General features: G+C 41.8%; 1 protein-coding gene and 16 non-coding genes across 17 annotated transcripts; all 17 read left to right on the top strand.

Annotated features, from left to right (window-relative positions):
* The first annotated feature begins 1,755 nt into the window (after positions 1–1,755).
* Positions 1,756–1,828, top strand: trnar-acg. Its single transcript has one exon. It is a non-coding gene; the product is annotated as a tRNA-Arg (tRNA).
* A 324-nt stretch (positions 1,829–2,152) lies between these two features.
* trnah-gug lies at positions 2,153–2,224 on the top strand. Its single transcript has one exon. It is a non-coding gene; the product is annotated as a tRNA-His (tRNA).
* Positions 2,225–2,451: 227 nt separating this feature from the next.
* trnar-acg lies at positions 2,452–2,524 on the top strand. Its single transcript has one exon. It is a non-coding gene; the product is annotated as a tRNA-Arg (tRNA).
* Positions 2,525–3,147: 623 nt separating this feature from the next.
* trnar-acg lies at positions 3,148–3,220 on the top strand. The gene has a single exon. It is a non-coding gene; the product is annotated as a tRNA-Arg (tRNA).
* A 324-nt stretch (positions 3,221–3,544) lies between these two features.
* Positions 3,545–3,616, top strand: trnah-gug. Its single transcript has one exon. It is a non-coding gene; the product is annotated as a tRNA-His (tRNA).
* A 772-nt stretch (positions 3,617–4,388) lies between these two features.
* Positions 4,389–4,460, top strand: trnah-gug. Its single transcript has one exon. It is a non-coding gene; the product is annotated as a tRNA-His (tRNA).
* Positions 4,461–4,681: 221 nt separating this feature from the next.
* Positions 4,682–4,754, top strand: trnar-acg. Its single transcript has one exon. It is a non-coding gene; the product is annotated as a tRNA-Arg (tRNA).
* A 617-nt stretch (positions 4,755–5,371) lies between these two features.
* Positions 5,372–5,444, top strand: trnar-acg. Its single transcript has one exon. It is a non-coding gene; the product is annotated as a tRNA-Arg (tRNA).
* A 623-nt stretch (positions 5,445–6,067) lies between these two features.
* On the top strand, positions 6,068–6,140 carry trnac-aca. The gene has a single exon. It is a non-coding gene; the product is annotated as a tRNA-Cys (tRNA).
* Positions 6,141–6,756: 616 nt separating this feature from the next.
* On the top strand, positions 6,757–6,829 carry trnar-acg. Its single transcript has one exon. It is a non-coding gene; the product is annotated as a tRNA-Arg (tRNA).
* A 2,375-nt stretch (positions 6,830–9,204) lies between these two features.
* trnah-gug lies at positions 9,205–9,276 on the top strand. Its single transcript has one exon. It is a non-coding gene; the product is annotated as a tRNA-His (tRNA).
* A 617-nt stretch (positions 9,277–9,893) lies between these two features.
* Positions 9,894–9,965, top strand: trnah-gug. The gene has a single exon. It is a non-coding gene; the product is annotated as a tRNA-His (tRNA).
* Positions 9,966–10,582: 617 nt separating this feature from the next.
* On the top strand, positions 10,583–10,654 carry trnah-gug. Its single transcript has one exon. It is a non-coding gene; the product is annotated as a tRNA-His (tRNA).
* An 846-nt stretch (positions 10,655–11,500) lies between these two features.
* Positions 11,501–11,572, top strand: trnah-gug. Its single transcript has one exon. It is a non-coding gene; the product is annotated as a tRNA-His (tRNA).
* Positions 11,573–12,192: 620 nt separating this feature from the next.
* trnah-gug lies at positions 12,193–12,264 on the top strand. The gene has a single exon. It is a non-coding gene; the product is annotated as a tRNA-His (tRNA).
* Positions 12,265–12,911: 647 nt separating this feature from the next.
* Positions 12,912–12,983, top strand: trnah-gug. The gene has a single exon. It is a non-coding gene; the product is annotated as a tRNA-His (tRNA).
* Positions 12,984–18,071: 5,088 nt separating this feature from the next.
* tmigd1 (transmembrane and immunoglobulin domain containing 1) lies at positions 18,072–26,718 on the top strand. The gene is made up of 6 exons (XM_041801642.1): positions 18,072–18,137; positions 21,405–21,492; positions 21,624–21,908; positions 24,154–24,441; positions 24,536–24,639; positions 24,729–26,718. Exons 2-6 carry the CDS (start codon positions 21,429–21,431, stop codon positions 24,738–24,740), a joined length of 753 nt encoding a protein of 250 aa, XP_041657576.1. The 5' UTR covers positions 18,072–18,137; positions 21,405–21,428; the 3' UTR covers positions 24,741–26,718.
* The last annotated feature ends 954 nt before the right edge of the window (positions 26,719–27,672 follow it).

The following is a 27,672-nucleotide window of genomic DNA, read 5'->3' on the forward strand; positions in this document are numbered from 1 at the left end:
AGTTGCTAGATGAGTTGGCCATATGTTTTAATATAGACAACATTTGACACCCCTTGACAGGTTTACATCCACATATGGTTGCTCCATTTTTCATGCAAAAATTTCACTTATTGCTAGAAATCCTACACAAACAAAACCTATGACATTGAGCACTACTTTACACCTTTATAATGTGCAAATTTCATCAACTTTTCAAAAGTGGTAAGGGCGCAGGCGCAGCACGTTGGAGGCTATTTGTTTTGTTGCTCTCTTTTTGCCCATGAACATGTGTCAGATAAAACGTTCATCCAGTTATCCTCCAAGTTCAAAACCTCTACCCTTTCCCAAACGCTGAATATGCAAGGTTTACCAGATGGATGTCTGAAACAAACAAAACGTTGCTGCATTAAACCATGCGTGGATCTTGACTGCCTTTTGTCCCTCCTCATGTAGCCAAAACCCTTTCAGAAACCAAAGGCCAAACCTTTGGGATTCAGTGCTGAAAAAAATTCAAAGACCAGAAGATGGTTTCTCAGGGGAAGCAAGTGGCCGTGATCGTATAGTGGTTAGTACTCTGCGTTGTGACCGCAGCAACCCCGGTTCGAATCTGGGTCACGGAAAGAGTGGCGAGCTCAACTCCTTTTATAAGATTGCGCTTGGCCACACCAGCCCCTCCTTGGGTCATGGTAGTCAAAAGCGGACAGCTCAAGCAAATTTTCCAATTTGTCAGCCCTGTTTTCCCACTAGCCCAGTGGCTCCACTGGCCGTTTCAAGCCTCCCTGTACAAGCCCATTGCATAAGAATGCAGCCCTCTCAGAGTTGAGCTTTACAAAGACAAAGGGACTGACTAGTGGCACCATGGATAATGCGTTTGACCACGGATAAGAAGATTCTTGGTTGACTCCTGGCTAGCTCGTTGCAGATTTGAGCTTGTAAATCACTTGTTCCTGGTATTTCTCTCCTGACACTGAAAGGAGCCAGCTGATAGTTACACTGCCAGTCCTGAAAGGCCCATGAACCCTTGGCTTTCACTCACACACAGTTATGTTCACCACAGCCTACAGTCTTCACTAAACCAGCCCTTACACTCATCCTACCCCTCACTTAGTTTGTCCAAGTCTTATGTGTTCTTGTAGAGTGTCCTTAGGTTTCTTGAAATGCGCTATATAAATTCCAGATATTATTATTTTTATTATTATTATTATTATTATTATTATTATTATTATTATTATTATTGGCTTCACTCAAACACAGCAATGATGAATCCTCCAATTGCTGCAACTCATTCTCTCGGAGCACAATTTGTCCTGAAAGCACAACCACAGCATTCCTGGATTAAACCATGCATGGAGCTTGACTGCCTTTTGTCCCTCCTCATGTAGCCAAAACCCTTTCAGAAACCAAAGGCCAAACCTTTGGGAGTCAGTGCTGAAAATTTTTCAAAAACCAGAAGATGGTTTCTCAGGGAAGCAAATGGCCGTGATCGTATAGTGGTTAGTACTCTGCGTTGTGGTCGCAGCATCCCGGTTCGAATCTGGGTCACGGCAAGAGTGGCGAGCTCAACTCCTTTTATAAGATTGCGCTTGGCCACACCAGCATCTCCTTGGGTCATGGTAGCCAAAAAAGCATGCAGCACAAGCCAATTCTTCAATTTGTCAGCCCTGTTTTCCCACTGGCCCAGTGGCTCCACCGGCCATTTCAAGCCTGCTTGTCCCTGTACCAGCCCATTGCATAAGAATGGAGGGATCTGACAGTTGAGCCATTCAGAGTGAGTAGGGGCTAGTGGCGCAATGGATAACGCGTCTGACTACGGATCAGAAGATTCTAGGTTCGACTCCTGGCTAGCTCGTGTCTGGTTTTTGGCTTGTATATCACTTCTTCTTCCTGATATTTCTCCTCTGACATTTGAAGAAGCCAGCAGACAGTTTCACTGCCAGTCCTGAAAGGCCCATGAACCCTTGGCTTTCACTCACACACAGCAGTGATGAAACCTCCTTGCTGCTCCTCAAAGCACAAACACAGCGTTGCTGGATTAAGCCATGTGTGGAGCTTGACTGCCTTTTGTCCCTCCTCATGTAGCCAAAACGCTTTCAGACACCAAAGGCCAAACCTTTGGGATTCAGTGCTGAAAAATATTCAAAGATCAGAAGATGGTTTCTCAGGCAAGCAAATGGCCGTGATCGTATAGTGGTTAGTACTCTGCGTTGTGGTCGCAGCAACCCCGGTTCGAATCCGGGTCACGGCAAGAGTGGCGAGCTCAACTCCTTTTATGTGACTGCTCTTGGACACAGCAGCCTCTCCTCAATTCATGGTAGTCGAAAGCTCACAGCTCAGGCCAATTTTCCAATTTGTCAGCCCTGTTTTCCCACTGGCCCAGTGGCTCCACCGGCCATTTCAAGCCTGCTTGTCCCTGTACCAGCCCATTGCATAAGAATGGAGGGCTCTGACAGTTGAGCTATTCAGAGTGAGTAGGGGCTAGTGGCGCAATGGATAACGCGTCTGACTACGGATCAGAAGATTCTAGGTTGGACTCCTGGCTAGCTCGTGCCTTATTATTGGCATGTAAATCACTTGTTCTTCCTAATATTTCTCCTCTGACGTGTGAAGAAGCCAGCAGACAGTTTCACTGCCGGTCCTAAAAGGCCCATGAAACCTTGGCTTTCACTCACCCACAGCAATGATGAAACCTCCTTGCTGCTCCTGAAAGCACAAACACAGTGTTGTTGGATTAAGCCATGTGTGGAACTTGACTGCCTTTTGTCCCTCCTCATGTAGCCAAAACGCTTTCAGACACCAAAGGCCAAACCTTTGGGATTCAGTGCTGAAAAATATTCAAAGACCAGAAGATGGTTTCTCAGGGAAGCAAGTGGCCGTGATCGTATAGTGGTTAGTACTCTGCGTTGTGGCCGTAGCAACGCCGGTTCGAATCCGGGTCACAGCAAGAGTGGCGAGCTCAACTCCTTTTATAAGATTGCTCTTGGCCACACTAGCCCCTCCTTGGGTCATGGTAGTCAAAAGCGGACAGCTCAAGCCAATTTTCCAATTTGTCAGCCCTGTTTTCCCACTGGCCCAGTGGCTCCACCGGCCATTTCAAGCCTGCTTGTCCCTGTACCAGCCCATTGCATAAGAATGGAGGGCTCTGACAGTTGAGCTATTCAAAGTGAGTAGGGGCTAGTGGCGCAATGGATAACGCGTCTGACTACGGATCAGAAGATTCTAGGTTGGACTCCTGGCTAGCTCGTGCCTTATTATTGGCATGTAAATCACTTGTTCTTCCTGATATTTCTCCTCTGACGTTTGAAGAAGCCAGCAGACAGTTTCACTGCCAGTCCTGAAAGGCCCATGAACCCTTGGCTTTCACTCACACACAGCAATGATGAAACCTCCTTGCTGCTTCTGAAAGCACAAACACAGCGTTGCTGGATTAAGCCATGTGTGGAGCTTGACTGCCTTTTGTCCCTCCTCATGTAGCCAAAATGCTTTCAGACACCAAAGGCCAAACCTTTGGGATTCAGTGCTGAAAAATATTCAAAGACCAGAAGATGGTTTCTCAGGCAAGCAAGTGGCCGTGATCGTATAGTGGTTAGTACTCTGCGTTGTGGCCGCAGCAACCCCGGTTCAAATCCGGGTCACGGCAAGAGTGGCGAGCTCAACTCCTTTTATAAGATTGCTCTTGGCCACACTAGCCCCTCCTTGGGTCATGGTAGTCAAAAGCGGACAGCTCAAGCCAATTTTCCAATTTGTCAGCCCTGTTTTCCCACTGGCCCAGTGGCTCCACTGGCCGTTTCAAACCTGCTTGTCCCTGTACAAGCCCATTGCATAAGAATGCAGCCCTCTCAGAGTTGAGCTTTACAAAGACAGAGGGACTGACTAGTGGCGCCATGGATAATGCGTTTGACCACGGATAAGAAGATTCTTGGTTGACTCCTGGCTAGCTCGTTGCAGATTTTAGCTTGTAAATCACTTGTTCCTGGTATTTCTCTCCTGACACTGAAAGGAGCCAGCTGACAGTTACACTGCCAGTCCTGAAAGGCCCATGAACCCTTGGCTTTCACTCCCACACAGCCTACAGTCTCACTAAACCAGCTTACACTCATCCTAAACCCTCCTTAGGTTTCTGTCCAAGTCTTATATAAATTTGGTTATTATTATTATTATTATTATTATTATTATTATTATTATTATTATTATTATTATTACAATTCCAAACCAAATTGATGCATTTCTCCTGAAATTTGTCCTGAAAGCACAACCACAGCATTCCTGGATTAAACCATGCATGGAGCTTGACTGCCTTTTGTCCCTCCTCATGTAGCCAAAACCCTTTCAGAAACCAAAGGCCAAACCTTTGGGATTCAGTGCTGAAAAATATTCAAAAACCAGAAGATGGTTTCTCAGGGAAGCAAATGGCCGTGATCGTATAGTGGTTAGTACTCTGCGTTGTGGTCGCAGCAACCCCGGTTCGAATCCGGGTCACGGCAAGAGTGGCGAGCTCAACTCCTTTTATAAGATTGCGCTTGGCCACACCAGCATCTCCTTGGGTCATGGAAGCCAAAAAAGCATGCAGCACAAGCCAATTCTTCAATTTGTCATCCCTGTTTTCCCACTGTCTCCACCGGCCATTTCAAGCCTGCTTGTCCCTGTACCAGCCCATTGCATAAGAATGGAGGGCTCTGACAGTTGAGCTATTCAGAGTGAGTAGGGGCTAGTGGCGCAATGGATAACGCGTCTGACTACGGATCAGAAGATTCTAGGTTCGACTCCTGGCTAGCTCGTGTCTGGTTTTTGGCTTGTAAATCACTTCTTCTTCCTGATATTTCTCCTCTGACATTTGAAGAAGCCAGCAGACAGTTTCACTGCCAGTCCTGAAAGGCCCATGAACCCTTGGCTTTCACTCACACACAGCAGTGATGAAACCTCCTTGCTGCTCCTGAAAGCACAACCACAGCATTCCTGGATTAAGCCATGTGTGGAGCTTGACTGCCTTTTGTCCCTCCTCATGTAGCCAAAACCCTTTCAGAAACCAAAGGCCAAACCTTTGGGATTCAGTGCTGAAAATTTTTCAAAAACCAGAAGATGGTTTCTCAGGGAAGCAAATGGCCGTGATCGTATAGTGGTTAGTACTCTGCGTTGTGGTCGCAGCAACCCCGGTTCGAATCCAGGTCACGGCAAGAGTGGCGAGCTCAACTCCTTTTATAAGATTGTGCTTGGCCACAGCAGCCTCTCCTTGGGTCATGGTAGCCAAAAAAGCATGCAGCACAAGCCAATTCTTCAATTTGTCAGCCCTGTTTTCCCACTGTCTCCACCGGCCATTTCAAGCCTGCTTGTCCCTGTACCAGCCAATTGCATAAGAATGGAGGGCTCTGACAGTTGAGCTATTCAGAGTGAGTAGGGGCTAGTGGCGCAATGGATAACGCGTCTGACTACGGATCAGAAGATTCTAGGTTCAACTCCTGGCTAGCTCGTGTCTGGTTTTTGGCTTGTAAATCACTTCTTCTTCCTGATATTTCTCCTCTGACGTTTGAAGAAGCCAGCAGACAGTTTCACTGCCAGTCCTGAAAGGCCCATGAACCCTTGGCTTTCACTCACACACAGCAGTGATGAAACCTCCTTGCTGCTCCTCAAAGCACAAACACAGCGTTGCTGGATTAAGCCATGTGTGGAGCTTGACTGCCTTTTGTCCCTCCTCATGTAGCCAAAACGCTTTCAGACACCAAAGGCCAAACCTTTGGGATTCAGTGCTGAAAAATATTCAAAGACCAGAAGATGGTTTCTCAGGCAAGCAAGTGGCCGTGATCGTATAGTGGTTAGTACTCTGCGATGTGGCCGTAGCAACGCCGGTTCGAATCCGGGTCACGGCAAGAGTGGCGAGCTCAACTCCTTTTATAAGATTGCTCTTGGCCACAGCAGCCTCTCCTCAATTCATGGTAGTCGAAAGCTCACAGCTCAGGCCAATTTTCCAATTTGTCAGCCCTGTTTTCCCACTGGCCCAGTGGCTCCACCGGCCATTTCAAGCCTGCTTGTCCCTGTACCAGCCCATTGCATAAGAATGGAGAGCTCTGACAGTTGAGCTATTCAGAGTGAGTAGGGGCTAGTGGCGCAATGGATAACGCGTCTGACTACAGATCAGAAGATTCTAGGTTGGACTCCTGGCTAGCTCGTGCCTTATTATTGGCTTGTAAATCACTTGTTCTTCCTAATATTTCTCCTCTGACGTGTGAAGAAGCCAGCAGACAGTTTCACTGCCAGTCCTGAAAGGCCCATGAACCCTTGGCTTTCACTCACACACAGCAATGATGAAACCTCCTTGCTGCTCCTGAAAGCACAACCACAGCATTCCTGGATTAAACAATGCATGGAGCTTGACTGCCTTTTGTCCCTCCTCATGTAGCCAAAACCCTTTCAGAAACCAAAGGCCAAACCTTTGGGATTCAGTGCTGAAAATTTTTCAAAAACCAGAAGATGGTTTCTCAGGGAAGCAAATGGTCGTGATCGTATAGTGGTTAGTACTCTGCGTTGTGGTCGCAGCAACCCCGGTTCGAATCCGGGTCACGGCAAGAGTGGCGAGCTCAACTCCTTTTATAAGATTGCGCTTGGCCACACCAGCATCTCCTTGGGTCATGGTGGCCAAAAAGCATGCAGCACAAGCCAATTCTTCAATTTGTCAGCCCTGTTTTCCCACTGTCTCCACCGGCCATTTCAAGCCTGCTTGTCCCTGTACCAGCCCATTGCATAAGAATGGAGGGCTCTGACAGTTGAGCTATACAGAGTGAGTAGGGGCTAGTGGCGCAATGGATAACGCGTCTGACTACGGATCAGAAGATTCTAGGTTCGACTCCTGGCTAGCTCGTGTCTGGTTTTTGGCTTGTAAATCACTTGTTCTTCCTAATATTTCTCCTCTGACATTTGAAGAAGCCAGCAGACAGTTTCACTGCCAGTCCTGAAAGGCCCATGAACCCTTGGCTTTCACTCACACACAGCAATGATGAAACCTCCTTGCTGCTCCTGAAAGCACAACCACAGCATTCCTGGATCAAACAATGCATGGAGCTTGACTGCCTTTTGTCCCTCCTCATGTAGCCAAAACCCTTTCAGAAACCAAAGGCCAAACCTTTGGGATTCAGTGCTGAAAATTTTTCAAAAACCAGAAGATGGTTTCTCAGGGAAGCAAATGGCCGTGATCGTATAGTGGTTAGTACTCTGCGTTGTGGTCGCAGCAACTCCGGTTCGAATCCGGGTCACAGCAAGAGTGGTGAGCTCAACTCCTTCTATGTGACTGCTCTTAGCCACAGCAGCCTCTCCTTGGGTCATGGTAGCCAAAAAAGCATGCAGCGCAAGCCAATTTGTCGTCCCTTTTTTCCCACTGTCTCCACCGGCCATTTCAAGCCTGCTTGTCCCTGTACCAGCCCATTGCATAAGAATGGACGGCTCTGACAGTTGAGCTATACAGAGTGAGTAGGGGCTAGTGGTGCAATGGATAAAGCGTCTGACTACAGATCAGAAGATTCTAGGTTCAACTCCTGGCTAGCTCATGTCTGGTTTTTGGCTTGTAAATCACTTCTTCTTCCTGATATTTCTCCTCTGACGTTTGAAGAAGCCAGCAGACAGTTTCACTGCCAGTCCTGAAAGGCCCATGAAACCTTGGCTTTCACTCACCCACAGCAATGATGAAACCTCCTTGCTGCTCCTGAAAGCACAAACAGTGTTGCTGGATTAAGCCATGTGTGGAGCTTGACTGCCTTTTGTCCCTCCTCATGTAGCCAAAACCCTTTCAGAAACCAAAGGCCAAACCTTTGGGATTCAGTGCTGAAAAATATTCAAAGACCAGAAGATGGTTTCTCAGGCAAGCAAGTGGCCGTGATCGTATAGTGGTTAGTACTCTGCGTTGTGGTCGCAGCAACGCCGGTTCGAATCCGGGTCACGGCAAGAGTGGTGAGCTCAACTCCTTCTATGTGACTGCTCTTGGCCACAGCAGCCTCTCCTTGGGTCATGGTAGCCAAAAAAGCATTCAGCGCAAGCCAATTTGTCATCCCTGTTTTCCCACTGTCTCCACCGGCCATTTCAAGCCTGCTTCTCCCTGTACCAGCCCATTGCATAAGAATGGAGGGCTCTGACAGTTGAGCTATACAGAGTGAGTAGGGGCTAGTGGCGCAATGGATAACACGTCTGACTACAGATCAGAAGATTCTAGGTTTAACTCCTGGCTAGCTCATGTCTGGTTTTTGGCATGTAAATCACTTCTTCTTCCTGATATTTCTCCTCTGACGTGTGAAGAAGCCAGCAGACAGTTTCACTGCCAGTCCTGAAAGGCCCATGAACCCTTGGCTTTCACTCACCCACAGCAATGATGAAACCTCCTTGCTGCTCCTGAAAGCACAAACACAGTGTTGTTGGATTAAGCCATGTGTGGAACTTGACTGCCTTTTGTCCCTCCTCATGTAGCCAAAACGCTTTCAGACACCAAAGGCCAAACCTTTAGGATTCAGTGCTGAAAAAAATTCAAAGACCAGAAGATGGTTTCTCAGGCAAGCAAGTGGCCTTGATCATATAGTGGTTAGTACTCTGCGTTGTGGCCGTAGCAACGCCGGTTCGAATCCGGGTCACGGCAAGAGTGGCGAGCTCAACTCCTTTTATAAGATTGCTCTTCGCCACACCAGCCCCTCCTTGGGTCATGGTAGTCAAAAGCGGACAGCTCAAGCCAATTTTCCAATTTGTCAGCCCTGTTTTCCCACTAGCCCAGTGGCTCCACTGGCCGTTTCAAGCCTCCCTGTACAAGCCCATTGCATAAGACTGCAGCCCTCTCAGAGTTGAGCTTTACAAAGACAGAGGGACTGACTAGTGGCACCATGGATAATGCGTTTGACCACGGATAAGAAGATTCTTGGTTGACTCCTGGCTAGCTCGTTGCAGATTTGAGCTTGTAAATCACTTGTTCCTGGTATTTCTCTCCTGACACTGAAAGGAGCCAGCTGATAGTTACACTGCCAGTCCTGAAAGGCCCATGAACCCTTGGCTTTCACTCACCCACAGCAATGATGAAACCTCCTTGCTGCTTCTGAAAGCACAAACACAGCGTTGCTGGATTAAGCCATGTGTGGAGCTTGACTGCCTTTTGTCCCTCCTCATATAGCCAAAACGCTTTCAGAAACCAAAGGCCAAACCTTTGGGATTCAGTGCTGAAAAAAATTCAAAGACCAGAAGATGGTTTCTCAGGGGAAGCAAGTGGCCGTGATCGTATAGTGGTTAGTACTCTGCGTTGTGGCCGCAGCAACCCCGGTTCGAATCCGGGTCACGGCAAGAGTGGCGAGCTCAACTCCTTTTATAAGATTGCGCTTGGCCACACTAGCCCCTCCTTGGGTCATGGTAGTCAAAAGCGGACAGCTCAAGCAAATTTTCCAATTTGTCAGCCCTGTTTTCCCACTAGCCCAGTGGCTCCACTGGCCGTTTCAAGCCTCCCTGTACAAGCCCATTGCATAAGACTGCAGCCCTCTCAGAGTTGAGCTTTACAAAGACAGAGGGACTGACTAGTGGCACCATGGATAATGCGTTTGACCACGGATAAGAAGATTCTTGGTTGACTCCTGGCTAGCTCGTTGCAGATTTGAGCTTGTAAATCACTTGTTCCTGGTATTTCTCTCCTGACACTGAAAGGAGCCAGCTGATAGTTACACTGCCAGTCCTGAAAGGCCCATGAACCCTTGGCTTTCACTCACCCACAGCAATGATGAAACCTCCTTGCTGCTTCTGAAAGCACAAACACAGCGTTGCTGGATTAAGCCATGTGTGGAGCTTGACTGCCTTTTGTCCCTCCTCATATAGCCAAAACGCTTTCAGAAACCAAAGGCCAAACCTTTGGGATTCAGTGCTGAAAAAAATTCAAAGACCAGAAGATGGTTTCTCAGGGGAAGCAAGTGGCCGTGATCGTATAGTGGTTAGTACTCTGCGCTGTGGCCGCAGCAACCCCGGTTCGAATCCGGGTCACGGCAAGAGTGGCAAGCTCAACTCCTTTCATAAGATTGCGCTTGGCCACACTAGCCCCTCCTTGGGTCATGGTAGTCAAAAGCGGACAGCTCAAGCAAATTTTCCAATTTGTCAGCCCTGTTTTCCCACTAGCCCAGTGGCTCCACTGGCCGTTTCAAGCCTCCCTGTACAAGCCCATTGCATAAGACTGCAGCCCTCTCAGAGTTGAGCTTTACAAAGACAGAGGGACTGACTAGTGGCACCATGGATAATGCGTTTGACCACGGATAAGAAGATTCTTGGTTGACTCCTGGCTAGCTCGTTGCAGATTTGAGCTTGTAAATCACTTGTTCCTGGTATTTCTCTCCTGACACTGAAAGGAGCCAGCTGATAGTTACACTGCCAGTCCTGAAAGGCCCATGAACCCTTGGCTTTCACTCACCCACAGCAATGATGAAACCTCCTTGCTGCTTCTGAAAGCACAAACACAGCGTTGCTGGATTAAGCCATGTGTGGAGCTTGACTGCCTTTTGTCCCTCCTCATATAGCCAAAACGCTTTCAGAAACCAAAGGCCAAACCTTTGGGATTCAGTGCTGAAAAAAATTCAAAGACCAGAACATGGTTTCTCAGGGGAAGCAAGTGGCCGTGATCGTATAGTGGTTAGTACTCTGCGCTGTGGCCGCAGCAACCCCGGTTCGAATCCGGGTCACGGCAAGAGTGGCGAGCTCAACTCCTTTTATAAGATTGCGCTTGGCCACACTAGCCCCTCCTTGGGTCATGGTAGTCAAAAGCGGACAGCTCAAGCCAATTTTCCAATTTGTCAGCCCTGTTTTCCCACTGGCCCAGTGGCTCCACTGGCCGTTTCAAACCTGCTTGTCCCTGTACAAGCCCATTGCATAAGAATGCAGCCCTCTCAGAGTTGAGCTTTACAAAGACAGAGGGACTGACTAGTGGCGCCATGGATAATGCGTTTGACCACGGATAAGAAGATTCTTGGTTGACTCCTGGCTAGCTCGTTGCAGATTTTAGCTTGTAAATCACTTGTTCCTGGTATTTCTCTCCTGACACTGAAAGGAGCCAGCTGACAGTTACACTGCCAGTCCTGAAAGGCCCATGAACCCTTGGCTTTCACTCACAGTTATGTTCACCACAGCCTACAGTCTTCACTAAACCAGCCCTTACACTCATCCTACCCCTCACTTAGTTTGTCCAAGTCTTATGTGTTCTTGTAGAGTGTCCTTAGGTTTCTTGAAAGGCGCTATATAAATTCCAGATATTATTTTTATTATTATTATTATTATTATTATTATTATTATTATTGGCTTCACTCAAACACAGCAATGATGAATCCTCCAATTGCTGCAACTCATTCTCTCGGAGCACAATTTGTCCTGAAAGCACAACCACAGCATTCCTGGATTAAACCATGCATGGAGCTTGACTGCCTTTTGTCCCTCCTCATGTAGCCAAAACCCTTTCAGAAACCAAAGGCCAAACCTTTGGGATTCAGCGCTGAAAATTTTTCAAAAACCAGAAGATGGTTTCTCAGGGAAGCAAATGGCCGTGATCGTATAGTGGTTAGTACTCTGCGTTGTGGTCGCAGCAACCCCGGTTCGAATCCGGGTCACGGCAAGAGTGGTGAGCTCAACTCCTTCTATGTGACTGCTCTTGGCCACAGCAGCCTCTCCTTGGGTTATGGTAGCCAAAAAAGCATGCAGCACAAGCCAATTCTTCAATTTGTCAGCCCTGTTTTCCCACTGTCTCCACCGGCCATTTCAAGCCTGCTTGTCCCTGTACCAGCCCATTGCATAAGAATGCAGGGTTTTCAAAGTTGAGCTATACAGAGTGAGTAGGGGCTAGTGGTGCAATGGATAACGTGTCTGACTCTAGATCAGAGGATTCTAGGTTCAATTCCCGGCTAGCTCATGCCTTATTTTTGGCATGTAAATCACTTCTTCTTCCTGATATTTCTCCTCTGATGTTTAAAGAAGCCAGCAGATAGTTTCACTGCCAGTCCTGAAAGACTCATGAACCCTTAGCTTTCACTCAAACACAGCAATGATGAAACCTCCAATTGCTGCTCCTGAAAGCGCAAACACAGCATTGCTGCATTAAACCATGCGTGGAGCTTGACTGCCTTTTGTCCCCCCTTATGTAGGCAAAACGCTTTCAGACACAAAAGACCAAACCTTTAGGATTCAGTGCTGAAAAATATTCAAAGACCAGAAGATGGTTTCTCAGGCAAGCAAGTGGCCGTGATCGTATAGTGGTTAGTACTCTGCGTTGTGGCCGCAGCAACCCCGGTTCGAATCCGGGTCACGGCAAGAGTGGCGAGCTCAACTCCTTTTATATGACTGCTCTAGGACACAGCAGCCTCTCCTCAATTCATGGTAGTCGAAAGCTCACAGTTCAAGCCAATTCTCTAATCTGTCAGCTCTGTTTTCCTACTGTCCCAGTGGCCCCACTGGCCGTTTCAAGCCTGCCTGTCCCTGTACCAGCCCATTGCATAAGAATGCAGGGTTTTCAAAGTTGAGCTATACAGAGTGAGTAGGGCTAGTGGCGCAACGGATAATGCGTCTGACTACGGATAAGAAGATTCTAGGTTCGACTCCTGGCTACCTGGTGTCTGAGTTTTTAGCATGTAAATCACCTGTTCTTCCTGATATTTCTCCTCTGATGTTTAAAGAAGCCAGCTGACATTTTCACCGCCAGTCCTGAAAGGCCCATGAACCCTTGGCTTTCACTCAAACACAGCAATGATGAAACCTCCAGTTGCTGCTCCTGAAAGCACAATTTGTCCTTGAAGCACAAACACAGCACAAATGCTGGATTAAGCCATATGTGGAGCTTGACAGTTTTTTGTCCCTCCTCATGTAGCCAAAACCCTTTCAGAAATCAAACGCCAAACCTTTGGGATTCAGTGCTGAAAAATATTCAATGACCTGAAGATGGTTTCTCAGGGAAGCAAGCAGCCGTGATCGTATAGTGGTTAGTACTCTGCGTTGTGGCCGCAGCAACCCCGGTTCGAATCCGGGTCACGGCAAGAGTGGAGAGCTAAATTCCTTTTATGTGACTGCTCTTGGCCACACCACCCTCTCTTTGGTTCATCGTATCATCATTTCACCATCTCTTTTTCCACAAAACATGAAAAAACAAAGAGTTTACGCTGTCTTGGGGTATCTGCATTTGCATTAGGGCAATTCGAGCAGGCAGAGAGCTGTCCAGCATGTCGTTCCTTACATAAGACGAATAAATCAGCACCAAAGAAAAGGTGAGCCAACATGGGAGTGAGAGATTACAACGTGTTATTATGGCTACACAATCGTCAAGCAAGGTACTGATATGTATTTGAGTGTATTAAAACACATACTATATAAATCTGTGAAACATTACGCTTTACGCCACTTCTTGCCTTTGGTTCACAAGTTGGTCTGCAGTGCTTTCACACCTCAGTGAATCACACAAAGTGAAGATCCCCCAGTTTTAGGCGGACTAGAGTCCGTTTGTTTGGTCCGCACAAGACTTTGTGTGAGCTTTCACACCACTCGTGACGAACTGCACTATCCAGGAAAACGGACCAGAGTTTGTTTAAAGCATCAGGAAAACATCTTTCTCTCTCCATATCACAGCTCTGTTTTAGCAACAGAATGCTAGAACTTGCTCTTATTTGAACACCCATTGCTATGCATTCTCTCTCTCTCTCTCTCTCTCTCTAAATTTCAATCTAAGTTTAAAATGCAAATTTATATTCATTTTTTTCTTCAAAACTTTGGTACTCTCAGTATTATCAAGTGCAAAAATAAAGGCTGTTATATTGTTTGAAGCATGTGGTATCTAAAGTTTGGACAACCTTACTGGACCGTGCTCTCTCACACTTCTGCAACACCTTAATGCAATGTCAATTCTCAAACAGGGACATCTGTTAAACGCTGTTGCGAATCAGTATAAATGTCTTAGTGCAATGGCAGCAGACCTTTCTGATAAGGCTGTTGTGGAAATGCATTGTGTCAAACGCTTGTGTTTACTGGGAAGGAAAAGATCCCTGCATATGCCTATCTGTTCAGGTTTCAAGTGCAATTGTGCAATTTAAAGAGCACATTCTTCACCTCTGAGTCTCAGGATGTTATCATTGCTGACCTTCGATCTTTGAGCTGACTCGGCACATAAAAACTTTTTTAAAGCCCTCTTAGGAAGCTGTCAGACTAAATATTGTGTCCAGTTTATAAAATATCAAAAGCATTAAATGAGTTAAAATCTAATGTATTACATCCAAAAACTTACATAAAGGAGTTAGAGTTATTAGAGATGCTTGACTGTAGCAAAGACCCTTTTCTCTGCATGGTTTTAAATCACTTAGAGGTCTTTTTTTTCATTTAAGGGGTTAGCAGATACAATTCGGCTTCTTTTTGGGATATTTATTTAGAATTAGTTTAAATCTTTAAAAACTTGAGATGGCAATTACATTCAAATCAATTAAAAAGTAAGGGGAAGAAAAAGTAATTAGACAATCATGAGACCTTCGTCATACGTCTGGCTCATTAGTCATAGAGCTGATCGTCTTAAACCAGAAGGTTGTGGGTTCAATCCCTGATTTTGCTTGGGCAAGTTACAAACCCCTAATCTGCTCCCACTTGCTGCTGCATCAGTGGTGTATGAATGTGTATGGCTGAATATAAATGTGATTAGTAAATGCTGATGGCTCCTCTACATAGCTGTCTTTGCCATCAGTGTGTGGATGTAGAGTGAATGGGTAAGTGGGACCTAGGGTGTAAAAAACACTTTGAGTAGTCAGACAACTAAAAAAAGCATGATACAAGCTCAAGTCCATTTACTATACACTTACATAAAAATGATAATTACAGTGATTTGTCATACTTAGTCAGAAATCACACATAAAGTAATATCAAACATTAACAAAGACATGAAGTCCAATATTAAAAAGAGTATTTTTTGTCGTACATTGGGTTTGAATTAGTTTCTTTGATCCAACCATCTGCCCTTTAAGAAAAATAAAAACAAGCTATGAAATAAAAACTTGTTAAGGTAAAAGTAAGTACACAGCAGATACAAATGCATCTTTGATTCTGGCAGTTCAATACAGAATAAAACAATTAGATGACTCACATGTCTGTTTATCAGACCTGTCCTACCTGTGTGCTCTCTGCAGCAAAAATTATGTTTTCTACAAGTTAAAACAAGTCTAAACTTGCACCACAAGAATTACAGGGAAAGGTTGAGCAAATTCATGTGTTTTGGGGGAGTAGCTCTGACATTTCTATAGCTTGACACTTTGGAAGATCTAGCTTTCCTCATCAAGCTTTCATGTAAGTCCAAAGTCATGACTTGTTGACCTATAGCTGTGCAAAGAGGGAGACATCTTAGGCTTTGTTCTCACTGCAGTTCAGAGTGACCTGAATCTGATTTTTTTTGCTCACTTGTGACTTGTATCTGATTTTTTTCTGACAGTGCCAGCTCAAGTCACATTGAATCGGACCTTTTCGAATCAGATTCAGGTCACTTTCATATGTGGTTCTAAATCAGATACGTATCTGATCTTTTGGAAGCTAACTGCAGTGTGAACAGGCAAACAAAAAAATTTGATCTGAGAAAAGATCAGAACTGAGCATTAAGATCTGCAGTGTGAACGTAGCCTTAATGAGTTGGCCTCTGCTTCTCTCTTGTGGGTGAGAGGGGGACAGCTGCAAACAGATGTGGGTCCCTAAAATCTGTCTTTCCATGTATTTGTATCTGTGGTGTGCATGTTTCTTTTCATTTTTGATCTTTTTCACCTTTTTCCTATGTAACACCTCAAGGCAAGAGTATCAAGCCTACCACAGTAAAAACTTCTTATATGCTGTGACGTCTTATAACTTTGATATTTTAGTGACATTCACACGTAATAGACATTAATGCAATGGTTGGAATGACTTCCAGCATGATCCCAGCTTTAAATTTCTACATTATTTCCAATCATATGTTTATGATATGAAGTGCAAAAAACAGTGAAAAATATATATGAAAGAAATGAAAAACATGTATATAAAAAAGAAAAAATATTAGAACACAGGATGTCCGTCTAATTAGATAATACAGGAAAAAAATGTCATACAGCTTGAACAAAAAATGGGCATTATGGAGGATTAAGATTTTTAATTTTTCCCATAAGTCTACCATTCATACATAGTTGGAGCTGCTGGCTTTAGCCATCTTTTTGTTATTTCTTTCCGGGCAGCAAAACTTCATTCTGCAAACAAGGAATAAACCACTTTCATAGCTAGAAAGGCACAACATGGGTGCCGTTTTAGCTCACTTGGTAGAAAAGGCACTCATACGCTGAGGCGATCGTCCTCAATGCACTGGTAACAGGATTGATTCCTGGTTTCGGTGCATGTCTTCCAGTGTTTCCTTTCTCTCCTCAGTTATCATATCAATTAAAAGCAAAAGCTGTAAAAGAAGAAAAAATGCAAAACATTGGATTCCTGGAAAATTTTCAAAACTCTCATTCAAGCCGATACTGTTGTATACATGTTTTTCCATGTAAAGAACACCAGATGTCTCCTGTACTATAATTAAACAGCTCTTCTTATTGTGACGGTCTGTTTGAGAAACAAACACAAAGACAAACAGCTTATGATTCCTCCATAAATGATAAATGTCCTCTTTTTAAATGTGGATATCTAGCAGTGTAACCCAATGAAATTCCTTTGATTGCTTGTACTTTGTGTACACAATTTAACAGCCCTCAGCCCCCCCAGAAACCTGCAGACAGACATTAAATACAAATTAAAAATGTTTCCTATATTTATGGGGCTTGTACACAATTTTCAAAATCAAATTAATTGTTGTAATAAAACAGCCAGTGCGTAGGTTGTTTCCTGTGTCAATCATGAGTAAGAGCTTAAAATAACACTAAAAAACATCCTTAAACTCCAGTCCTCAGAGCACACCTTAAAGTTTAAGGAATGAGGATGGGAGAAAACATAGCCTACATAGTTTTTTTGTATGTGTCCCACAGGGCTCCATCCATGTTTCCATAAATGTTTCACGTCATTGTTATGCAGATGATGCACAGTTTTACCTGCCTGTTAAACCCATAGATCTCCTGAGTGCAGTGAACAACTGCCAACTGCTGAGTTCATTTTGTTTGAACCAAAGAAATGCTGCCATCTGGTGGCTCATTAGTGGACCATGTCAAACCTGCTGCAGAGAATCTGTGTCTGATTTGACAGTGATTGAAATCCTGAGAAGCTGCTTGTACAGGCTTGTTTTTAAAATATTTTTATCATATTAGAATTATTTCTGGAATTTGATCTGTTGTAACTTTTGATGGCACATAGTCTATTGCATATGCTTGTAGCTCATGACATCTCAATAATTGTAACAGCCTTTTAAACTGCCTCAACCAGAAGCCAAAGATTAGCTTTGGACGGTACAGAATTCTGCTACCAGGCTTTTGGGATGGGCACATCACCTCTGTTTTAGCATCTTTACACTGGCTCCCTGCAGAAAACAACTTCTGTATGATTTTTAGGACAGAGATTCAGAGTAATGATATATTTTACTGTTAAAAGACAACAGGAATTGGTTTTTTGAACAAAAACTAGAAACTGAGATAATCTGACACCAATGAGAGAAAGCAGCATGAAAAAAATAAACCTTACACTTTTGCTCAAGATTCCTTTTTACTCTATAAGATTATAAAAATACATAAACTTTAAGTCATGGGAAAAAAACATTGATTTTATTTGGCTCTCATGTTCGGTGCCAATTTTTGGCCTCAGAAATGAATAGATCCATCAACTACTGTGCTGTCCTCTTGCATTAACACCAGCTATTTATGCATTAACAAGACTTTCAAAAACCTTTAAAACAAGCAATGAGCATGTAAAATGTGTATTGAAATCTTTACATCCACACCCAGAGGTTTTAGTGCCTTTTTACAGTCAATAAAAAGACTCAGTATGTGTGCTCAGGTACACAACAATAAAAAGAGGGGTGGGAGAGCTGACAGGAAGCAGTGAGTGAAATGATGAGACGCTTATATAGAAACAGTGAGGGGAGTTGTAAAAGTTGTCGTCTGCTTATGAAGTATTTAAGAGCTAGTGACTGAACAGCCTTTCACATCCTCGTAGTCACTCACAGGGAGCAGCCAGGAAGAACAACACAGAGGAAGAGTAGAAGAAACTATCATCACCAGGTACTTTTCTCTCAATCACATGTATATGCAAAATGTTAATAATAATGTTATATTTTTATATGTTTAAGTGTCTTTTATTTATCTCTTACTTATGCATATGAAGCCAGGGAGCACTGCGTCCTAATTCTCAGTTCCAACATGGGTTAACTATTAACTTGAAAATATAAATGTTAACCAGAACTAACCACAGCAAACAAATGCACCAAAAGGCTCCAGTTTTATATTTAAAAGTAAGGTTTTGGTTTCAACTTTTGCCCATAATAACTAACAAGTTGGCAGTATTTTTAGTCTGCATTTTTGCAACAGTGTGTAAGAGTAATCCAATTAAAGTGATCAAAAGTCATGTTCAAAGATATCACAAATGTTTTGTTGCCAGTTGTACTGAGATACATACATTGCTTAACAAATTTATTAGACCACCTGTCATATTTCTCTCTGAGACCATCCAGCATCATGAAGTGCTTTAATGCGGACTCTTTCATTTTCAGTGAGCTCTCCACGTTTTACCATTTTGAACAGGAATGAGGGATTTCAAACTGAATTCACCTTTTTATACCCACATTTGAGCCGGCTCACTGGGCTTCTCTGAGAAGTCAGAAATTAATCAAACATAACATTCAACCACTAAAACTCATTTTTCTGTTCAGGAATGCAAATAAATAACTATAATTTGACATATTAATCAATAAATAAAAATGTGCTTTACTATTTTCAGTTTTTTTGTAAATCAGTAAATTTGAAAATTCATGGATAACAATAATAATTATATTTTAGCAATAAAAATATCATTTGGGTTAAAGAGCTTCTACATATTAGTGTATTAACCATTGCAGAAACATAAAAAATGATTTTGGTAATTACCAATGCTGTTAATTTAGGGCAGCTGTGGCATAAACCTTACTTTGGTTAGGGTTAGGGTGGTCTAATAAATTTGTTAAGCACTGTATATATATATATATATATATATATATATATATATATATATGTATATATTTCACTGGGAAGGTAATCACTGGAGGGTTGGCAGATATTCTAAATGAGGCTGTTATTACCTGACGATTTAGCACTGATAATTTCATGCAATGCAGAAATTGAGGTGTTCTTTAGGGATGTGCAGGATTAGTGGGCTGAACAGCTTAATTTGGATCCCTTCATAGTCGGCATCACAATTATGAGTGGTAAAACTATGTTTTTAATAAGTTCAGGTTCTTAATCCCAGTCAAATGTTTTCTGTAAACTCAGTTGCCACTGGTGCTGATAACATCAATAAAATCTCATAAACATCAGGGTTTAAGGTTAACCTTTTTTGGTCCCCATTGGTTTAGCATTTTTAAATCTAGAACAGAGGTTTTCAACCTTTTCAGCCTGTGACCTCCAAAATAAGAGTACCAGAAGCTGAGGACACCACCATCCCTGGAGATGGTTAAAGTGTAGGACTTTGTACAAAGAATCAAGTCCAAACATATATTTCAGAGAGTTTTTGTACACAGTACATATATTAAAGCACAGACCTCACTTAATAACTGGCTTAAGTTTAAATTTAACTCATTGCAAGAGTATTTTTTGCAATGATGAATAAAATATACCAAATTGAATCATTTTAAGTCTCCTTTTTTTGTCAGGTTTTATTCACATATAACCAAAGCGATGAGTGACAATATTCAGCACAGGAATGTGGATGTTTACCTGCAAAGAGGTTGAAAGGCCGGCACTGCTAGCATTGCTAACGTTAGCCAGATTTTGTCAATTATAATTTGTGGTGATCACATGTGAAATAATTTACCTTGGAACAATCCTAGTGGGGCGGCATGGCGGTGCAGTGGTTAGCGCTGTTGCCTCACAGCAAGAAGGTTCCTGGTTCACTTCCCAAACAGGGCCTTTCTGTGTGGAGTTTGCATGTTCTCCCCATGGGGCATGGGCTCTCCCCGGGTACTCCGGCTTCCTCCCACCACCAAAAACATGCTCATTAGGTTAACTGATCACTCTAAATTGGCCATAGGTGTCAATGTGAGCATGCCTGCTTGTCTGTCTCTATATGTCAGCCCTGCGATTGACTGGCAACCAGTCCAGGGTGTACCCTGCCTCCCACCCAATGACAGCTGGGATAGGCTCCAGCCCACCCCCAACCCAGAATGGAATAAGGGGTATAGAAAATGGATGGACAACCCTAGTGTTGGCTACCCTGTGATAAATAATCTATAATGCATGTCTTTGACTCCATTACTCTTAAATATTTCCTAGCTGATACAAACTTTTGAAGCCATGGCTCTGCATTGAGTTCAACCCTGTCAGTTATTTTAGGTGTTAAAAAGTGAAGTCAATACAGTTAGTTCCACATGAGGCTGACTGTAGAAGCACCAGAATTCACATTCACACCAGAACACACCCCATACTAAAATGATGATTTTTACAGCAGAAATGAACGTGTTTACAGCCTGGTTGGTACAAAAAAAATGATTTAGTGAAAGTTGTTCATCTTGATATGGGTACACAGTAGACAGGGGGAGGGCCTTTGCACCTCTTTTCTTTTGTTTTTTTAAGGATGTGAGTTGTGCATTAAAATCACGGCAGCTTGCAGTCTTATCGGCCATGATATAGCTGTTTGTCAGGAGGCTAAAGGCCTGCCTCAGCTGTACCTTTATGTCTGTTGCCAGGTTGCTCTTTGGTTTCAGACTGGTTTCAATATGGTGACCGCTAGGGTTTAACTTCAAATTTATCTAATACTTTCTGGACCTCATGATTCAACCTTCAAGTCACTATCCCATCAGACTCAGTTAACAGGGTATAATTTATAACTAAAAGGGGGGAAAATTCCTTTTAGTCAGAATAAGTTAGATAAAAATGAAAGATACACTTTCAGTTGAACTAAAGTGGTTGGTCAGTGGGGAGCACTGTGATTTAAATTGAATTTGACTACAGCTTGATAGTTATGTCAACATTACATAATCCATTGTGCAATACAGGAACAAAAGCTGTACTGTGTTTGTGTCTTTGACAGCTCAGACTATTCATCTGTATTGGGATGATATGCAAGGGCCAAGAGAAGTCCAGCTTTGATAAACCTTAAAAGAGATATATTTATACATTTTAATATGTATTTGGACTATTATAAACTCATTTAGGGTTTTTTTAATGTTTTTTTTATATTGATTTTATTTTGCCAATGTGTATATTCCTTTGTGTATATTTCCTTTGTGATAAGATAAAGATAAAATCAGAATATAAAGTATGCTTCATAATCTGTTTTTTTTTTTCTCTTAAATTCAGGTTTTTTTTCCAAAGAAAAGTAAAATGAAGTTGATGTTCAGACTTCCTCTTTTCTATTTGTCGCTGTGCTTTACAGGCCAGACATTAGGTAAGCCTTCCAGCTTCGTAAGACTGACTTCAAAACATTTTCAAAATAAAATTTGCGTGTTTCTTGTTACCACTGACACTGCTTCATTAAAACATCCTTTTACTTCCCCTGTCCGCCCCTGTTTTCTTTAGGTGTCAGGATCGATTCTGTCCCAGCCACCAACAGTGAGGGAGTCATACAGTTGGAGGTGGACATGACAGTCTCTCTGGTTTGTCACTCTGAAGGCGTCTCTGAGACCGAGCAAGAGCTGGTCTGGCTGAGAAATGGTGCTGCAGTCAGTCTGAAGGAGGGAAACACAAAAAGCAGCAGCAAAGTGTGCATTACACCTGTCATCCGTGAAGATGACGGAGCCACTTTCACCTGTCGCCTCAAGAAAAACTCCACAATCGGCAGCTCAATCACCCTTGATGTCACATGTGAGTCCTTTCAAACTGAAAAAAACAATCTAATGTTTATAGTGTGATCATTTAGAATGTGACTTTTAGATTCACCGGATTTTAGCTGCTCTAGGGATGGCATCATCTGTCCAACACTTTAGTCCACACTGAAATATCTCAGCTAATGAATGAGCTTGGCATTCTTCAATCCTGGAGGATTTATCATTCAGTTTGTTAACCCCTGTATCTCTCACTTCTACAGTTACAGAGAGAAACAGCTTTCACAATAAACACTTCTGAAAGTCTGAATGTATGGAAATAGATAAGAAAATCATTTTATATAAACAAGAAAAGCCACATTTTACCCACTCTCACAACACTTTCATGTTGTCAGATAAAAGTCAAGCTTGCTATCAGCTAGCTTTGGAGTAAATGTTGAACATTTAGTGGTTGTAAAAATCTTAGCTTTATTTTGAATTAATGAGAAACACGCTTTTATAGCAATACTTGATCTTCTTTATTATTAGTTTATCATACTTTAAATCATTATCTCAATATCAAAGTCGTTTAGCACATCACATTTTTCTCTTGAAATTTTGGCCAAACATCATTAATAGACTTAAAGTTCACAATAATTAATTCGGTTGACTTAAAGTCAGCTGGCCATATTTAAATCGTTTAAGCTAAACCAGAAATCAGCTGCCCATAATTAAAAGTACATCTTTTAATTATGGGCATTTTTCCCTGCATTAACTAAAATATGACTGCTCCATTTTCAGGCTTCCTGTAGATCCTCAAAAAGTCCTTAAAAGTCTTTAATTTGATTATATGAAATTAAGGCCATGAAAGTCTTATTTTTATCAGTGAGAGGTCTTAGATTTTAGAGGGCACTTTGACATGTCTTTATCCAAACCTTCTTTTCTACCTACATTGATTTGATTTTAATCAATCTTTTTTGAGTAATGCTTGTTGTGTATGTTTTGGTTAATATAACTATGCCGTAGGTTGATAGAAAAGAGGCATCAACAAATTTTGGTGATTTTTTCCTATACCATTTGACACTTTATTTACATCAAGTGAAACCAGATAATTCAGCTCTGTTCAGTGTTCTGAGAAATCTCACATGCCTTTCATTTTGACCGTTTGCAGCACAAAAAAGTTGGAATATTTCTCAGCTCAGATCTCCAGACAGGTCTTAAAAAATCTTAAATTTAATTCTTAAAAGCAGGGAATTGAAGACAGAGGGCTCTTGGCCCCAAGGGTTGCAGGTTATATGTGCACACAGCATATAACACCTTAATAGGTTTTATTCATTAATTTATTAGTTGTAGAGCATTTATCAGGACATTTCTCTGGCTAACTCTCATTTCTTTCCCTGCTTTCTTTGGCAGACCGTCTGACTATCATTTCTGAGCCGTCATGGCTGTCAAAAGATTAAAATGTTAATCACAATTAATCAATTAATTTCTGTTTTTAATAGCAATTTATTACATCCTGTTTTTAATCAAATTTTGAAATTCCACTATTTTGCATTCACAACAGTTTTTGTATTATTTTGGACTGTCTTACACTAAGCATAATTGGCTTTCTGTTTGGAAACAGACCTGCTTTTATAGGTTTTTTTTAAAGATTTTAACATGAACTTAACTGCAGAAAAAGGAACTTGTTATGGACTGAAAAGGAAATGAGGGGACAGTAGAAGGTAAATGTGTGATAACACAAGGTGCAGATGACCTTTGACTTTTCAAGTGAGCCGGTGGACCTATTTTACAGTGGCTGCAGGGAGATGCTGATGTGGTTTAACCAAAGCTTGTTGAAAGGGAGGATATGGCATGAGATTAATCACAATTTAAGAAACAGTGCAATAATTGTGGATCTGACTTAATAACTATTGATGTGATTAATCTTGACAGCCCTAGTATGTACTAAACATGAAACCATTTTTTCTTATCATTTTTAAATTTCTCATTATATGCCAATTAAGGCATAAACTATTCCAACAACAACAAAACTTTTAGCCTGTAAACATGTTCATTTCTGTTGTAAAAATCCGTAGTTTAACCTTAGTTCCTGACTTAATTGATTACTTGTGAACTGCAGTTTTTTTAAACTTCCATATTTGAAGTGCAGAGGTTGCCGTTGATTAAGACTTAACAGTTTGGATCAAACGGACAGACAAACCACAGACTGGGATGGCAGACAAAAGAAAGTAGATATTTGCTTGAATTTCCCTTAAAAAAAAAAACTCCACAGCATTAATGTTCCCTCTGTTGCCCCTCTCCAGACCCCCCTGAGCTCTCTGGTTCACAGGAGATCACTGTAGAAGAGGAGGAGAGACTCGTCCTAAGCTGTGATATCCAGGCTAATCCACAGGTCACCTCTGTATCCTGGATGCTCAATGGGACTACAGTGGATCTTTTAGAGGGCATCTTCACAGTGACCAGTGACGGATTTACAAACCAGCTAGCCACCAGTAGTGTTGAGAGAAGCTTACATGAAGGCACCTATCAGTGCATAGCGCACTCCTCCAAGTATGGCCAGTACACCAGAATCTTCCATGTCACTGTAACAGGTCAGATCACGCATGTAATACCACTATGTTGCTTTGACATGCAGCGAGATAACTTTAGTAATTTTTGATTGATTATTATCTTTGTCATGTGAAGATAAAACCATGAAGTTCCCTCTGATGCCCATCATAGCCGGGATAGTGGTGGTGTGTCTCACTGCAATTCTTGCTGTTGCTTCACGATGGAAGAAAATCACAAAGGTAACAAAAAAACTGCATACTTCACATTCAGTTTAAGGAATTAATTGAGTCCAATCTAAACTACTAATGTTGTTTTTTTCTCTTGACAGTGCTGCAAGTAATATGTGGCCAAAACAATCAGCCATCTATGTTTCTCTAAGAGAAAGAAGACATGAAGACTTCACCTCTATGTTTAATGTGCACTGAGCTGTATTTTTTGTATTTAATTATATTAACCATTAACTTAAATAAAGTTTGTAGCTCTGGTAAATTGAGTTTGTAGACCATTACCAGCCTCATATCTGAAAATTGAAAATGAAGCTTGTGGGCTTAGCTTAGCACAAAAAACAACAAAGAGTTGAATCAAGGAAAAAGCTAAGCAGACACTGTCCATAAGTAACCCAAATAAAACCACTTCCTGCTGGTGTTTACAGATCTATGGATACTGTAAACCAACATACAGTCATATTTTTATTTACTCTGTTGTATCTTGAGAATGACTCGTCACCCTCACCTCATGTGTCATTATGTCAGGTCAACAAAGTTAGTCCTGTCACAGTGATGATCGAGATCTTGAAAAATACCTTGAACTAATGTGTTGTCCCAGTAACACTAGAGTTGTTGTTCTGAGATATCAAGATAAATAAGTCAGGATGGGGAAACCAGCTATAATTTACCTATTGCAGAAAAACTGAAAATAAGATAAACAGCATGCCCTCTTTGGGCTTCTGTACAATGCAGACATGCATCAATACATTGTATTTATCCTGTTTTTTTTTTTTTCTTTGCTAAAGCAAAATTTTAAGGTTAAGGAGCTAGTTTGGATATCTTATGATCACAACAAATATAAATTGTAAATTATAAATTTACAAGTAAAAAAATAAAATTTACTTGTAAAAAAACAGGGTTATTGTTTTAGATAACAAGACATATATAGGCTAAGCTGAGATCTAAAAAAAAAAAATGAACATGAGTTAAATGTATGGCAGGGGTGTCCAAACTATGGCCCGGGGGCAAAATGGGACCCTTGGCCCATTTTGAATTTGTCCACATCAAATTCTAAAAAAAAAACAAAAGAAAGAAAGAAATATGGTCAAACATGATGCTCGTGCGCTACATCTTGGTTTCAGTATTAAACAGTGCTTACATAATAATTCTGTAAACAAACATTTTGACCAGAAGAATTTATTGATGTGCTTTTTTCAGGATTAAACTGAGACAACGCTGTAAAAGGTAAACATATTGACAGCTAGTCTTCCCATTCTAAAGCATATGGTGTCATTATCATCCATACCAGGGCCAGCAAGGGCCAACCAGGGCTCCCCTGAAATCTGACTGGCCTATTCAGCTATTAATTAGCCATTTAGGCATATCTAGTCACTAGTGCATCTTTAAGTTGGACTGGATTTACCAATGTTAATATCTTGAAGGTGAGATATGAAAGTGGCCCCATCATCCTTATAATTTTCTGTGTGGGGCCCTGATGTATGGTTACAGGTCCACTTGGACTTTCCTAACAAAATGAACAAATTGAGTCAAATAATGTGAATCACTGAGCTTTACGGGATGAGAGTTTTAACACTTTAAGAAGGAACCAGGCTAAGTGTTTCCATTTGTTTCCTGTCTTTGTGCGATGCTTGGTTATGTTATGCTAACTATATGACACGTTTACCATAACGACATGAAAATATCTCGTAGTATTCATGTGAGCAAGAATAGGCTGGAATATCTGTAAAGATTTAAAGATGACCTTGAACAGTGTTTAGCACCCTGACCTTGAAAATTATATTTTAAAGGCTCTTCTCCCTTTTCCTCATGGGTTCCTTCACAATAAAAGTGTTTTGTTTCATCCCAATGAAGGTCTGTAGTTTTCCTTTTTGCTGTGAACTTTAACTCCTGACTCAACAATCCAGCCCAGGATTGTTAAAATCGTGTTATACATTTACTCTTAATGAGACAGAAGGACAACCAAGTCATCATGAGGGTCAAGGTCTAGCTTTGTGTTCGGTCCAATAAAGAAACATTTAACAGGATCACATAAAACAGTGCAATACTGATAGAGTAGCACATTACACACAATAACAAGCAAGGTTGAGATAAGATGATCAAAGTGTGAATCAAACATAAAACTTTGGGTGAACAAGAGTCATGTAGGAAGGAAGACTTTTATTTTGAAACACTGTTATTCCATTAAACTTTACATCAGTATCTAAAAATGTAATTTTGGGTTGTTTTGTTTCCAAGGCAATTTTTTTCAGAGTACGACTTGTTGGTCCTGTAACTCTCAGAGGTTTGTGTCACCTGAAAGCAGATTTTAAAAAAGGGGGAAGTCAGACATCTCTTTATAGAATAAGACAGTCTTCCTGAAGTTTGACTTATTTAGTTCAATGAAAGTTATTTTCTACATTCAGACAAAAGACTACTGGTGTTGATTTCTACTGATCATGTTTTATTGTTGCTTAATAACTTAATTAAACCCTAACTATTTATTAGTAATTTTGTCTTTACTGAAAATATAAGCAACAGATTAACAGTGTGTTTAACATAAGACTTGGAAAACAATGAAATTCCAGATTTGAAAAGATGAACTAAAACCTAGTTAATGCCTTGTTGACATCCCTACAGTCACACAGTTGGTGGACAGACATTTCATAAGCACGTGTGTAGCGCCATCTGCTGGCCACTCTAGTTGAATGTGAGGAAAATGGACTGGTTGGCAGTCATTTACAAGGCTGACATACAGAGACAAGACATAAACACAGAAGCATGACATTTGCACTCACACCTATGACCAATTTAGTCACCAGTTCACCTGGTTAGCATGTCATTGAGTTGTGGGACTATAGGTAGAAATCAACAGAAATAGTGTTTTGGCTTAAAAATCAAAATACTCGGCTGTTGATTTCAGTAATAATAGTGTAATGATAAAGTGGTGAAAAATTATTTTTTTCATGGCTCACTTTTTTTTTCAAAATTTAACAATATATGGCAATCTTGATGATTTACCTACCTCACTGATAGAGCAGATGTAAAAAGTAGATATATACTGCAAGT

The sequence above is a fragment of the Cheilinus undulatus genome, linkage group 12 (assembly GCF_018320785.1).
Source record: "Cheilinus undulatus linkage group 12, ASM1832078v1, whole genome shotgun sequence".
Taxonomy (NCBI): Eukaryota; Metazoa; Chordata; class Actinopteri; order Labriformes; family Labridae; genus Cheilinus; species Cheilinus undulatus.

Coding starts and splice junctions, on each gene's coding strand:
- tmigd1 (XM_041801642.1), top strand. CDS start 21,429: ATGAAGTTGATGTTCAGACTTCCTCTTTTCTATTTGTCGCTGTGCTTT. Junction 21,493..21,623: donor CTTTACAGGCCAGACATTAG/GTAAGCCTTCCA, acceptor TGTTTTCTTTAG/GTGTCAGGATCGATTCTGTC. Junction 24,442..24,535: donor CTTCCATGTCACTGTAACAG/GTCAGATCACGC, acceptor TGTCATGTGAAG/ATAAAACCATGAAGTTCCCT.